General features: G+C 37.2%; 1 protein-coding gene and 1 long non-coding RNA gene across 2 annotated transcripts in view; both read right to left on the reverse strand.

Annotated features, from left to right (window-relative positions):
• LOC125661855 (uncharacterized) overlaps window positions 1-5,251 on the reverse strand; it is a 46,414-nt gene extending 41,163 nt beyond the window's left edge. The window contains exons 1-2 of the mRNA XM_048893977.2: window positions 4,862-5,251; window positions 2,329-2,424 (exon numbers count right to left, since the gene is read on the reverse strand). Coding sequence (XP_048749934.2) covers window positions 2,329-2,379 — 51 coding nt within the window. The 5' untranslated portion in view covers window positions 2,380-2,424; window positions 4,862-5,251. The remainder of the gene's footprint in view (window positions 1-2,328; window positions 2,425-4,861) is intronic.
• Window positions 5,252-7,828: 2,577 nt separating this feature from the next.
• Window positions 7,829-13,426, reverse strand: LOC130049265 (uncharacterized). Its single transcript, XR_008797763.1, has 2 exons — window positions 13,232-13,426; window positions 7,829-8,040 (listed from the first exon to the last, which is right to left on the reverse strand). It is a non-coding gene; the product is annotated as an uncharacterized LOC130049265 (long non-coding RNA).
• Window positions 13,427-16,002: the final 2,576 nt, after the last annotated feature.

The raw sequence follows: 16,002 nt of genomic DNA on the forward strand, positions 1-16,002 counted from the left end.
AATTTATATCAGCAATATTTGACTTTTCCTTATCTATTTATATACCGAGCCGAGTAGCTCAGTAGGTTAGAATACCGACTGCTGAACTGTAGGTCACAGGTTTGAGTCCAGTAGGGGTTTTAAATTTTTTTAGATTACCTTCTACTAAAAGTGTATTTTTTTGACAAAATAAAGTAAATTTGAAAATGTTCAACTTCAAAATATTGTTGTACATATCCTCCACTTCTCTGGTGTAGCGTACCTCCTTAAACTGATAAAGTTCTCTATTGTTTTTGTCCGACTCTGGAGGCTAACAACAGTCATTTTGACCCTCTTTCATGCATGAATAATAAGTACCGACCTAATTAACTCTCCGAAATAGAGCACCTATAGCTAAAACTGTAACCGCCAGCCATCGACAGCCATTTACACACTGCAATCACAGGTCCATAAAGACTCCGATCAATGTCAAATATTGGCAATTTATAGAGTTAAAAAATCTGCATCGTAAATCAATTTCTCCACCACAAGCGAATGAATGAAAATGACTGTGTCTATGGTTCTCCCCAATCTCCACACTCAAATCTCCAAATTCAATATTTCTCTTTTGTTTGTTCCATGGGTCGGAATTGTTATTGATTTTTTTTCTGGAGTTATATCTGCAGTTTTAGATCATAGAATTCTACCACTTCAGAACATCGTCTATGAACTCAACAATTATTTATAGTAATCATTCAGAATATACAGTGAACCACTTTAGATGCAACATATTATATGCCAGTAATTTCATGGTATTCAACAGACCAGTGTTAACATTTGACGTGATGGGGCCATTCTTATGAATAATCTTCATACAACATGTACAGATGAAATCTTATATGTGTTGTTTAGATGGTGTGTGTGGAGGGTGTGTGAATGGAAGGTGTGGGGGGGGGGGGTCTGTGTGTGTGGGTTCTGTGTGTGTGTGGAGGGTGTGTGAATGGAAGGTGTGTGGGGGGGGGGGGGGGTCTGTGTGTGTGTGGAGGGTGTGTGAATGGAAGGTGTGTGTGTGTGGGGGGGGTCTGTGTGTGTGGGTTCTGTGTGTGTGTGGAGGGTGTGTGAATGGAAGGTGTGGGGGGGGGGGGGGGGTCTGTGTGTGTGTGGAGGGTGTGTGAATGGAAGGTGTGTGTGTGGGGGGGGGGGTCTGTGTGTGTGGGTTCTGTGTGTGTGTGGAGGGTGTGTGAATGGAAGGTGTGGGGGGGGGGGGTCTGTGTGTGTGGGTTCTGTGTGTGTGTGGAGGGTGTGTGAATGGAAGGTGTGGGGGGGGGGGGGGGTCTGTGTGTGTGGGTTCTGTGTGTGTGTGGAGGGTGTGTGAATGGAAGGTGGGGGGGGGGGTCTGCGTGTGTGGGTTCTGTGTGTGTGTGGAGGGTGTGTGAATGGAAGGTGTGGGGGGGGGGGGGGTCTGTGTGTGTGGGTTCTGTGTGTGTGTGGAGGGTGTGTGAATGGAAGGTGTGTGGGGGGGGGGGGTCTGTGTGTGTGGGTTCTGTGTGTGTGTGGAGGGTGTGTGAATGGAAGGTGTGGGGGGGGTCTGTGTGTGTGTGTGGTGGGGGGGGGGGGTCTGTGTGTGTGGGTTCTGTGTGTGTGTGGAGGGTGTGTGAATGGAAGGTGTGGGGGGGTGGGGTCTGTGTGTGTGGGTTCTGTGTGTGTGTGGAGGGTGTGTGAATGGAAGGTGTGGGGGGGGGTTGGGGTCTGTGTGTGTGGGTTCTGTGTGTGTGTGGAGGGTGTGTATATCAGGGTTTTATCCAGCATTTAGATGCTACTACCCATTTTATATTTAAGGGGAATTTTTTAGAATGCAGTCATGAGTTTCCAGGGGATGGTGGTGGGGGACATCCATGGAATATAATATCCAGATTATTACAACCATATAACAATTATAGAAAATGACTTAGAATATATAAAAATGATTTTTGTTGAAAATTCTTATACAATTTTGTCAAGTCTTTACAAATAAAGGGGATTTTTTTTTTATCTGTGGAGGGGAAATATTCATTTGTTGCCAAAGGAGAAAGGTACCTTATACCGGTAGTAAAAACAACCTAGATAAATCCCTGTGAATGGTGTGTGTGTGTTGGGGGGGGGGGGGGGGGGGGGGGGTCTGTGTATGTGTGTGTGGGGTTCTGTGTGTGTGTGGAGGGTGTGTATATGGGAGGGGGGTGGGGGGTGGGCTGTGTGTGTGTGGAGGGTGTGTATATGGGAGGGGGTGGGGTGGGGGGTGGGGGGTCTGTGTGTGTGTGTGGAAGGTGTGTATATGGGAGGGGGGTCTGTGTGTGGGGGGGGGGGGGGGGGGGTGAATCCTTGTTACTTTACCTGTTCTGTTGTGGTGCTGGTTCCTGTTGTGGTGTTGTCATTAATGTCCATTCCCCGGTCACCAGCAGGGCCAAGTGGACATCGTTACCGCATCACCTGTAACACGGACAATGTGTTGATTAGTACAGACCACCAGGCCCCTTACAGCAATACAAACACACCTGTAACACGGACAATGTGTTGACAGTGATTTTTTAAGACCCATTTTAGGTCCGAATATCGGCCCTTTCCCCTCCCAAAAATTACCAATTTTTTCCAAATTTAACTGGCTAAAAGCATATTTGTTATAAAATAAGTTCAATGTGAGTTGTTTATGTATGACATGACAAAGACACGCATCAATTCTTGATGATTTAGAAAGAATTAGTCAAAAAATTTTAAGAGTTTAAAGAAAAGAAAGTCAAATATGTAAAATAAAAAAAGAATGACATCAATTTGTGTTTGATTTCTTGTTTGATATATTTAGCATATTTACAATATAACCACAAGGTTTTCCCAATTTGATCAAAATGTTGACAAATTTTCCCAATTAGAAAGCCACAGGACCATTTTTAAAAATGTTGAAAAATCACTGGTTGATAAGTACAGACAATGTGTTAAACCAGGAGATTCTGGGGAGTTCGCCACCCGAGTCCTAACTGGACCCAATGGGGGCCTCAAGGTGGCCACCAGGCCCCTTTTAACAATACAAACTGACCTGTAGTATGGGGACCAGGGGTCTGATTTTAATCAGACTGACCTGACTAACAGGGACAGTCTGTAAATGATTCAGTACAGAGATAGTGATTGCTTAATACACATATTTACGCGTGGTCAAACGTTTATACATTTGAATTATCTTTATGCGAGGTATTCGAGTTCAACTCTTCTAACCATGATTAGTAGTGGAAGATTCCTTCACACAAGATTCATTCTAGTTAGATTGTACAACATGCAAACACGCGCATTTCTGAAATTCACATGCCACTGGTAGAGATTGACAGAACAACATCATAAAAAGTGGCGACTAGACATGTCCACCTCCAAACTCTGACTATCAATTCCAATCATACGACCAGTTTAAAGAATGAAGTATGTTCATCTTTAACCGATCATTTGACCGGTCCAAACAATGAAATGTGTGGTCACCTTTAACCGATCATTTGACCAGTCCAAACAATGAAATGTGTGGTCACCTTTAACTGATCCTTTGACCGGTCCAAACCATGAAATGTGTGGTCACCTTTAACTGATCCTTTGACCGGTCCAAACCATGAAATGTGTGGTCACCTTTAACCATCATTTGACCAGTACAAACAATGAAATATATAGTCATCTTTTACTGATCATTTGACCCAGTCCAAACAATGAAATGCATAGTCATCTTTTACCAATGATTTGACCGGTCCAAACAATGATATGTATGGTCACCCTTTACCAATGATTTGACCGGTCCAAACAATGATATGTATGGTCACCCTTTACCAATGATTTGACCGGTCCAAACAATGATATGTGTGGTCACCTTTAACTGATCATTTGACCGGTCCAAACAATGAAATGCATAGTCATCTTTTACCGATGATTTGACTGGTCCAAACAATGAAATGCATGGTCAGTTTTCGCCAATTCTATATTCAGTGGGATCACAGGACCTGGTCATTTTTTTCTGTAATAACAGTAGATCTATGTCTATCCCCCCCCCCACACTAAATAGATAATTTTTTAATTCCAAATAAGGGCCCTTTCATGCGTTACAAATAATATATATGTTTATTCACTAACCAAGGGCCCTGGGGGGGGGGGGGGGGGGGGGGGCATGTACAGTTTAACTAGCAATTAATTATAACAATATAAATAAATAACAATCATTTTGATGTAATACTACATAGTATATACTGCTAGTACTACTACTAGTATATAATTACTGAATTACATGTAATTACTATTAGGGGGTGGTATGGTGTAGACCCCTTCTATCATTAGTGCTAAATTTAAAGCAAACTAGCATGGTGCTGCACCATGCCCTTTTTTCCCAATGATTTTTTTTTAAAATATCTGTTAATATAAACAATTTTTCTTTATTTCACAAGGTTGATTGAAAGGTTTAAAATCAAGGCAGCAGGTATTAACTTTTAAAAGAGGCTAAATGATCATTCTATTACTATCATAGTATGATACAATGAAAGTGCCTCGAAATTGTCTTGCCATGACAAAAAGTGCCCTTTTGAACATATGATATCTAGATCTTAGATCTAACACTAATCATTATTACCAGATTACAAACAAAATCACCGCCTCCTGTGTTAGGGCACTGTACCCTTCAGCAGCGCGAGTTAATTAAAAACAAATGACCCGGTAATGATAATTATTAATCATCAGTACACAACACACAACACAGTATAGATCTACCATCAACCAATTTTAACAGTAGTACTCACGTGTCCTCTATGTACTGTTTGTAAATCAAGTACATAGTAGATACACATGTTTACGAATATGATACTCTCGGTCCGGAATTCTGTCTGTTTGATCTCTAGCATACATTACGTACCGTCATAGCAGTCAATCCACGAAGATGATGATGAAACACGATGTCAAGTTAACAGTTTCACGGCCGGTCACAATTTACAAAAGCTATAAAACACAACGACACAGGCGTGAACACTGAAAATATAAATTCCTTCACAAAATATTTTATCCGTACGCCATTTTGGAAGATATTTGTGAAACAGAATATTGCAGCACGAAGCCTGTGTATCGATTATGATAATTAGGCACTCAAAGGGAACTTACTCTACATCGAAATCGATACGTCCCTCGCTTTCTGTTTATAGATATCGATTTTTTCCTCTTTGACGCACTAAATACATTCTCGTTCAAACCTTTTTTCCGTCTACTTCGTTCAAATCGATTTTCTTTAGAACGGAGAAATTCGACATCAGCAACCGGAAATATGACATGACTTGATGGCGGGAAAATACAAAACACCTCAATGCGCTAAAGGGAGAAAACTCTGACAGTATTGCTATGTACAGATATCAATAATGTGGTTATGTGTGTGTGTGTGTCGGGAGGGGGGCTACAAAGTCTTACCTACAATGTATACGCATTCAGAGAGAGAGAGAGAGAGAGAGAGAGAGAGAGAGAGAGAGAGAGAGAGAGAGGGGGGGGGATAGAGAAAATACAATTCCAACAAAATACATGAGCGGTTACGTTCGGGACACTGAAACCACTTAGCACTGGTACATTTATAGAGAGAGAAAGAGAAAGGAAATAAGGAGAGAAATAGAGAAAGAAAAATGTAATTCCAACAGAATGTATTTGAGTGAATGAACTTTACTGTGCACGAATCAGAAACTGTATATGTATACAGTTACGTATAGCCATTTTTTTTATAGGTCTTGTTGTCTATTTGAAAATTATCCCAATTTTACCCTATATATTATTAATTTTACCCTATATATTATTAATTTACAATTTTACCCTATATATTATTAATTTTACCCTATATATTATTAATTTTACCCTATATATTATTAATTTACAATAGAAAAGTCTGTGTTTTCAAAGAATTATGTAGTGATGAAAATATCTCCTGAATTGGACATATCTATAAACGTGTGATAATACACGTATACATATATATAATTACTACAGTAAATTGATCCGAAGAGTCGGATCACGTCTCGTTGACAGGCGCGGATCATCAGATCTGATGATCCGCGCCTGTCAACTCGACGTGATCCGACTCTTCGGATCAAGTTACTGTAGTAATAATATATATATATATATATATATATATATATATATATATATATATATCGTTCACTTTAAATATGATTTTCAGTTTTACTTACTGTCCAGTTTCTCGGCATTTTAGCGGGGAAGAAAAACACTAAGAAATCGAGGTGGGGTTAATTCAAGAACTTGAGTGTGAGAGGGTATGGTGGTCCCCGCTTGGACACGTGGGTTACCTCTGTCTGAGATCAGTGCACTATTTTAGGACTCAATGGAATAAGCTTTTGAGCTTTCATGGGTCATCGTTCGTATGTAAACGCATATATTTGTATACATATATGTATATGTATATCTTCAATCCATAATGTATTTTTTGTTTGTTTGTATAATTGTATTTATGTATATGATATCCAATGAGCCTGGGGCTCACGGAAATAATGAATCTGAATATATAGAATTGTTTATTCACCAATTAAGGGACTGAGAGGGTACAGTTTATAACTAGTAATTACAGTTATATAACAATATAGATAAATAACAATCATTCAGATGGACTAAGTACTATATACTGTTAGAGTTCACAGTCACAGTTCCATCGCCAAACACTCTATTTGAGAATGATTGTAGCCAACCCTTTAGATCCGCCACTGACAGGTACATACCTGCCTAAACGCATCATTTGAGTTTGAGAGAGAGAGAGAGAGAGAGAGAGAGAGAGAGAGAGAGAGAGAGAGATCTCCTTCTCAGAACTGCGTCATGTTGAGGGTTGAAGAGGTAACAATGACATTAGATTATCATCTTTTAACTGCATGGTTAACTAAAGATGGAGTTGGTTGTGTTGGGTTTCCTATTAAATATTTTTCTTTCTTTTAAAATCAAAATCAGACTGGTTTAAGTAATTTTGAAGCGTGGACTGAAAATCTCATAACTCCCGTAAGGAATACAAAATAAAGAGTTGGACAAACACGAACTCCTAGATATACCAGAGGTGGGACCACAAAATCTGCTGAGAAGAATCGGGGAGGTTCGCCCCCCCCCCCCCCCGGCCCCTGTCAGGAAAGAGGCCTGGCTCCACTGCAGGGGGGGGGGGGGCTCAAGACGGCCCCCATACCTCTGTCCTCATAAGATTGCGCCCCCTGACTTTCGATCCTGGATCCGCCACTGTACATATGATGTTTTGCTGACAAAGACGTAAAATAAAGTTTTGTACGGATACTAAATATGTGTCACTGTGGTTATCATCACAGAAAGCGTCCCCGAGGTCTGAAATAAAAAGCGTCCCCGAGGTCTGAAATAAAAAGCGTCCCCGAGGTCTGAAATAAAAAGCGCCCCCGAGGTCTGAAATAAAAAGCGTCCCCGAGGTCTGAAATAAAAAGCGTCCCCGAGGTCTGAAATAAAAAGCGTACCCGAGGCCTGAAATAAAATTCTACACGATTTTCTGTGGTTTATTTTGTATCGTGACGTTGCCAGAAATCTTTAAAGAAGCACACAGCAAAAGCGTAAACGAAGAGAGGGAGGGGGATTAAGCCCGGTAATATCTCAACAGGGTTGGCTCATTGATGGCGCTATGTTGTTCCCTTGTTTCATTGGATATTTACCTTTATAAATATTTCCTTTCCTTTCATTACTTTAAAAGAGCTTGAAAATGAAATTCAAATGTCTTATCCACATGCAGATTATATTAATAAGACGTTAAAGTAATATATCAACATATTATTACATGCTAAGTGGCGCTACAACCTGACAAAACTTGAGCTAGAAGAAAGAAAGTAATTCAAAATTTAAAGTTATACTTTTTTTAATTAATCCATTTCAAATTTCAAGCATTTCAATCTGTCAACGTCTCTCTCAGCCTCTTTTCTCCTTTTCTTTTTAGTTCTTGTTCCCGTCCTCCGTATCTATATCTTTGACATAACACAGTCCCTCCTTAATAAGTGGCCCCTCTCCGCTTGTTGGAGGAATCTGCGGTTGCACGGTTTCTTCAAACACTCTCTGAAAAAAGAAGTCACGGTTACTTACACACATTTGTTTCTATTTTTAGAATATGTTTTTCCTCCAAAATATATTTCTAAATAAGTGAATAGACTCATTAACGATTATGACATTATCCAAATTGTTAGATATGATCATAGGTAAGTGAGCAAGGAATACGTTTTTTGGTATGTTACATGTCTGAAAGATTATTAGAATTACTGGTAAGGGGAACTTTCAATGTAACTATAGAGTAATTACTCTGATTGTCTTTAAAGAGAAGTCTTAGAAAGGTAGCTTTTCTTCCTTACAAATCCATTTGTACTTGGTGGCACGATAATTGATCATTAGAGATTTTATTATCCTACGAACATATGTCGCCTCCACTAACAGTCAAACAGAAACCCTACAAGAACAATTTCAGAAAAAAAATTATCATTTTAAAGTTTTAAGTGTTGGAATATTTCATCTCTACAGAATGTAGTAATCTTGTAATGGAAAAAAAGTTGAATGAAATATTTTATTTTGTGATATCCGGCATTCCCATAGAATTACACAAATTGGCAATGCTTTTGCATTGGGCCAACGATGGGATTTTAGCATTGATTTGCACCTAACAGGGGCGGATCCAGGAATTGCGGTTATGGGAGGCGTCACTTTATGAGGCAGTGGGTCCAGGGCGAAACCCCGGAAGCTCCTGGATTTTACAGATTTTATGGGGCTTGAAATATTTCTCCTATTTAGTAATTTGTACTATTTTCTATCATTTTAATAAGGTGGAATTAATAAAAATGACCCACATTTTAAGGGTTTTTTGGAAAAAATTAAGTTCTCCCAATAAAGTAATTCAAGAAATCAAAAGATTTTGTCATTTATTTTTCCGGGAGTGGAAAAATTCATTGCTTCTTTTATCGTTTAGTACATTTTCGGAAACAAGATACCTCGATTTACCTTAAATTTAAACTTTTTAGGGGGGGGGGGGGGGCTGCGCCCCCTCTAAATCCGCCACTGCCTAAGGGTAACTCAAGAAAGTACAGGTGCTTGTTTCGAATAAAAAAGTGGGATTTAAAAAGTGGGTGAGGGGGTACCAGACGAGTATTTAATGCACATTAACATTTTGAAATGATATTTTATTTGGTCACTAAACAGTTCATAATTATTATTATATACATTGTACTCCCATCTGCTAGAAATTATATTGTGATATCATTACACTAAAATTTTATTTAATGGGTCTTAAATTAAGTATCTCGTATGAAGCATGGTTTCACAATCGGAAAAGTAATACAAGCTCTCAATTATTAAAAATCACAAAAAAAATTCATACATTGACAGCTTGTATTACTCTTTCGATGAAGAACTCAAACATTTTATCGAGCAATTAAATCAAATTTCGGTGTAATTTAAGAAATATAACTCTTTCCATGTCAATTTAATACAGGCCACTAATAATTTGCAAAAGTTGTCTTTCTTGACGGAGCAGAACCGAATCTGCCTGACCAATAAGAAAGCGTATTTTAAGGGTACTTTGCTGATACTAAGCAAACGTTACTATCGAGTACAGTGTTATTCATAAAATGACTGTCTTTGTTGGTTTATCGGAGGAGGATGTAGCAAGCATTGCAGAAATAAAAAAGTAATGCATTTTTTCTGCAACACTTACTACCTCCATCAGACTGTCTAACCAAAATAATAAAAAATAAAAAATTGTACAGCAAAACTTATTAAATTTTCATGATTTAAAAAAGAAATATAAACTATAATCATCAAACTATTTTATTATAATTCCTAGCTCTCTCATTGGCTGAGATCCAACAATGTAGTATGTTTACCTGCATGTGACCTTCCAGGTGAACATAAGGAATTATTTTTTCCACATAGGACCAAAAATAGGTCGTTGAAACTTACAATTAAAGCAAAGAACAATCTTGAAGGGTTTATAATCATTTAATCATATAATAAAACAATTATTGCTGTTTTTTTTTAGGTCAATACGATGATTTAGCCACCTGAGAAGTACAATATTCACCGAGCCCGAAGGAATATGTTTTTTAAAAAAACATATTCCTTGCTCACTTATATCTTATCATATCTAACAATTTGGATAATGTCATAATCGTTAATGAGTCTATTCACTTATTTAGAAGGGCTCGGTGAATATTGTACTTCTCAGGTGGCTAAATCATCGTATTGACCTCAAAAACAGCAATGATTGTATAATATCGCTGACCCCTTCGTCACTTTATACGGAACAGCCAATGCACCCCTGATCTATTTTAAGTTTACGCGGACAGATCTACTTTAAAAAACCGAATTAAACAAGTGTGCAACACAGACATACATTTATTGTCGAGGATGAAAACAATGTTAATTCTAAAAGCAAAATAAGAGAGAAGGATACAGTGAGTGTATTGCGACCTGGGGTCAGGACAGGCTGCAGAAGATTTAAATCTGTGTATATACACCATCACCCAAGTAGGTCGGCATGGGACAGTAAAGGAGTCTCAAGTTTTACATAGGAAAATATAGGAAAAAATCTTTTGAAATACTTTCAAAATCCACATTGAGAGAGAGAGAGAGAGAGAGAGAGAGAGAGAGAGAGAGAGAGAGAGAGAGAATATCTGTAGAGGGTGGGTGGGTGGGTGTACAGCGTGTGAACAGCGCAAAGTCTTGAGCTCGAATGACTGAGAAACAGAACCTGCTGATCATGCTCTACATAACCGGTCTTACTGGTATGACACGCCTGAATTCCTTTACAAATTATAAATAGCAACCACGTGTTCGACGTAACAGGTTAGATTTATCAACCTGCAATAAATATGTATATTTTGGAAGACCACGAAAGGGTCCACCATCTGAATGCTTTGTTAAGTTGGTAAGATTGGTATGATGTATTTGATAATAAGCCCTCCATCTAAAAAAGAATATTGACCCTTGATCAGGATAATGCTCCAGATCAGGGCCAAAATAGGAAAATTATTTTTGTGAATTTCTTGTTATCCCCTCACAATTCAAGATTAACTTTCCAGTGCGTGTGTGTTTGAATATGCGAGTGTGAGTGTGTAACACTGAGCTTGTAGACACTCTATAGTAAGTGACTGGTTCATGTGTGAGTGAGTATGTGGGTGTGTAACAGTGAGCTTGTAGACAATCTATAGTAAGTGACTCATTCATGTGTGAGTATGTGGGTGTGTAACAGTGAGCTTGTAGACAATCTATAGTAAGTGACTTGTTCATGTGTGAGTATGTGGGTGCGTAACAGTGAGCTTGTAGACACTCTATAGTAAGTGACTTTTTCATGTGTGAGTGAGTATGAGGGTGTATAACACTGAGTTTGTAGACACTCTATAGTAAGTGACTTGTTCATGTGTGAGTATGTGGGTGTGTAACAGTGAGCTTGTAGACAATCTATAGTAAGTGACTCATTCATGTGTGAGAGCTTGTAGACACTCTATTCATAAGTTCCTCTCATTCACTTACAGTACAAAATAAAAAAAAAATCGTATTGTTAGAAAAAAAATAGAGTAGCAATGCAGGGTGACACCCCCTCCCCCACTCACTCCGATTCGTGCCTGATATACATGTGCATGTAGATGTTTTTCTTTATTTGATAACATAAAATCTATATTTGCACGGATTATCCTGCACATCACTTATCACCAAAATTCGTCAAGTATCAAACTGTTACGAAGACCTATTTTTACTTGGAAGAACTTTATTATCATAATATAGTTATATGATGTATCTCTTAGGACGGGATTTTTTTTTCAAGATTTAAGATATACAATGGAAAATAGTAGATCATAAGGTAACTGTTCATAAAATATACATTGCACTCTCATAAACCCACCCACCATACGACAGAGATCGAATTAAATCGGGCTCGTTAATCATTTGTTCCAAGTTAGTCAGAGCGGAAGTTTTGAAGAGATTTATAAATAGGCTACATATAATACAACAAAGTGAATGTTCCCTTTACGGTGGACTACTTTACAAAGGGATTTGGGAATAACACTGTACATTCATCATTCATGTACAGATAGACTCTTGTGAAAAATAATCATACAGTAAAAGCAAGCCATAAATTTAATAGTTTTCAAAGGGAAGTAACCCTTATGGCCTTACATATTTATCGTTGTAAACGTCTAAAAGCATACTGTATTGAAAAAATCGATCACGACGCAAAGCTCGTCGGTAAAAATTCCATATATATTTACAAACAGCGAACAGTCGGCCATGATTTTTGCTTGCGTAGGTACTTACGTAAGGGTTCGACCTGACGTAGTGTTTCTACTAGTTAGTAGAAAACTTGCGTAAATTCTAATCTTATGCCATTTGATGAAACGGACTTACGTAAAATATTTAGTCTAGTCAGAAAGTTACGCCAAACTAAGCTTACGCAACTAGTTACGATGTTTGATGAAACGGCGTCCAACAAAGACTTAAAGAAAGAAAGATTATTCTTTTTTGAAACCCAAACAAATCGACTGTATGAATTGTCTAACCAAATCTGACGTGTAGCAATAGTACCAATAGGCTATGGAAAATCGCTAAATATTAACTTATTCCTTGTTTATCTTATCAGGAAAGCTCTAGTGATTCTTATTACACCTCTAAATGTTATCATTCATAATGAACTGTCTAAGCTGGGAATAGCTGCTTGTCTCGTCTCTAAAACAAGTTGACCAGTGACTTTTTCAACTCGGATAAGTTACGTGTTGCTAACTTCCAACAAGTAAAACGAAGGTCATGACCCTCTTTGGAAAGCATAAAGCAAAAAACGATCTGTTCATAATACGTAACGGTATTGAAGACATTATACTTGGATTATATGTGTTATAATTGTTTATATTTCAAATATTTTTACAAGAATGTGTGTATTTTGATTGGCAGGCCAAAACAACTTCTTTATCAAGGCTAGGTGAAATGGCCCTCTTCACATTTTGAGTGGAAAACGTATTGCAGGAAGGATGTTCAGCAATTTTACTATCTTGAGAGTTGTGTTCTGCTACACTAACTTTGCTTTTGTTATCCAAAATAATAGCAAAAATGACAAGAATGACTTAGACGACTTTTGTGCTAATTTTTTTTACACATGGGTTTGCGTTTTGACATGCTTTTTCAAATCAATAGACACATGAGAGTTACACAACGTACAATACGCTTCATACCGTCCTCGGTAACATTTTTTAACCATAAAAAGACGTTTTACCAGATTTCTTGATAGTTACATGGTCCTGATAAAGATATCTTCCTGGTGGAAGCCATTGCACATATTGACTTCAAACTCCGATATGTTAAAACAAAGCACAGATAATTGCTAACACCTGCTTTGATAACTTATCTGACTCCCGTTTGGGCCTAACGTACATTGCCATCGGCATTGTTTACGTAGATCCAAACTTGTGTTGTAAACTGGAAATTACACGCGCGAACTAATTTACAAAACCAAAAACCCCGGAAATCTGGAGATTTTTTGGGTTCGGTGAAAAGCTGGTGAAAAGTATGAACCGGCAAATCGGGTTATGGGTAAAAAAAAAATCGGTTAACCCAACAAAATCGGAATAGTTGGCAATTATGATTATTTGTCATCCTGAGGATATAATGCATCATGGAGAGGTTCCTTTGCATAGATTTGACAGATCGTTTCTTGTGATTGACAAAGCCCAATTGTGTTCTGAACTGGGTAGAAGGCTTTAGACCAGATTTCAAAATTAATTGACCACACGACTTCTCATCTGTTACGCAATTCTTGTGGACTGGTTCATTGTTTACGATATTTAATTATTTTTGCAAGTTATCAGCACAAGAAACTGAATTTTAGTTGCACATATGAATAATTCCGCATAAATAGAATAAAGTCTCATTTCAGGAATGTACTGTTTTTATCCTTCAACAATTTTTACATGCATCATGAAACACCTTTATCAAATGAATGAAATCGCCCAGATTACCTTCTGATACTGTGACGTCAGACAATGTTTATAGATTGTTTACAATGTACTCAGTAAATGGTTTATCATGAACTTGCGATTGTTTAATACTTTATCTTCGTTATAAACACTAATAAATATGTAATGTTAAAGGTGAAGATAACGAACAGGTATCAATCTCATAACTCCTATAAGCAATACAAAATAGATATATCGGTATGAAATACGTCAGACAGCATTTGACCAAATGATAGGTTGTATATATTGACGAACTAGATCGTTATAACGACCATAAAAGCGAAATGTTGACTTCAATCGAGACTGTTGAAAACCCTGTATCATCAAATTGTTTGTCAGTAGCTTGCCTCGATTTAAAAACTGACTATACGCAGAACAAGCTCTTGCGTATCGAACCACTTGAGATATATAAACAATATTTGCAGGTGATAATGGAGTATTGCTACATGAATATGGAAAGTTGACGATGGAGAAGCTGAAATCACCCCGTTTGTCATAAAGTTGTCTGTTTGCCGTTAATGTCTACTTTCAATAAAATATCTAAGTATGAAGCAGAAGTGGACGACTCTGTGGTGTCTTTTATTTCGAGCTCACAGGGATATACCGAATAGACATATGAATGAAAATTATTATTGTAAATAGACAAAACGTCGTTGATATATCTAAATGTCGAATTGAAGGCCACAGCAAGAGATTTTTTTCTTCTCACGTAGAAGTTTTTGAATAAATTCTGCTTCATAAGACTATAGAAACAGATTAGCTAACAAAGGTGCAGAATTCGTGCCTATGGGAATTCCAACAGACTGTTGGAAGACCTGATCACCAAAGACAACGAAGATATTGTCAATGAGGAACTCTAACATATTTTTTTATTTCAACATCAGAGTAATTGCGCGTGGAATCAGAGTGGTATTTAACAAAGTAAGTTTTTGAATGACTGATCACTAGATATGAATTATTCCTTTTGCCATATTTGTTGAAGAAGCAACTGTCTATGATGTCAAAAATTCTAGTCTTTAATTCAGCGCGAGGAATGGTCGTGTATAGTGTTGAAAAGTAATAGGTTTTGATGTTATTGATTTGAGAAAAGTTTTGCGATTTCAAGTTTACTAAAAGTTCTTGAGAATTTTTGTGTACATTTAAATTATTTCTGGTATAGGGTATAAAGTGTTTCAGATTTCTTCTTTATTATGTTGTTTTCTCTACCGGGACATTTTAGAGGTTTTTAAAGACTAAATAACAATATTTTTAAGTCGATTTAAATCTGCATGCATTACGATTTGGGGTAGGCATGTGAAAAATAATTTTGTTAGGAATTGGACAGAAAACAATTCCTTATAAAGTTTGTCAAGGTATCCCATGACCTCAAAAAGATCTACGGGTCAAAGGTCATATAAGTACACATTTTTTGCAATATTTTCTCTTTGCAATATATATATATATATATATATATATATATATATATATATATATATCACTGTTCGCTATCCTCACTTTTCATATATCACGACCCCTCTCACTAGCTTATAGTCAAAAATAGGAAATTCTAAATGTGTGAGCTCGTGTGTCTTTTAAGATATTACAAAAACACTTCAATCAATGTCATTGACAAACAAATATTTTTGGTTGCTAAGCAACAAAACTCATAGTACAATTATGACCATAAGTTGCCTTTCTGCATGAAAGGTGAAGATAACGAACAGTGATCAATCTCGTAACTGTATTTCATAATACATTCGACACAATTTAAACATAATCACATTGCAAGATGATTAGTGAATGTCACATTGTTTTAAAAATGTAATCTTTAAATATATCTTAATATTTTTAAAAGGTTTTAAACCAAAAATATAATGAAAAGAATTAAGGTCAAAGGCCATAAAATGGAAAAACTTCGTACTTTATATACATATCCATCATTTTCTAATAATATGACGTTTTGCTATTATGTTTCACTATATAGGACAAATATTGCAACATAAAACAAAGATCTTTATTGTTAATCTAAGATAATTAAATTTTTGTATTCAAA

Source organism: Ostrea edulis, chromosome 8 (genome assembly GCF_947568905.1).
Source record: "Ostrea edulis chromosome 8, xbOstEdul1.1, whole genome shotgun sequence".
Taxonomy (NCBI): Eukaryota; Metazoa; Mollusca; class Bivalvia; order Ostreida; family Ostreidae; genus Ostrea; species Ostrea edulis.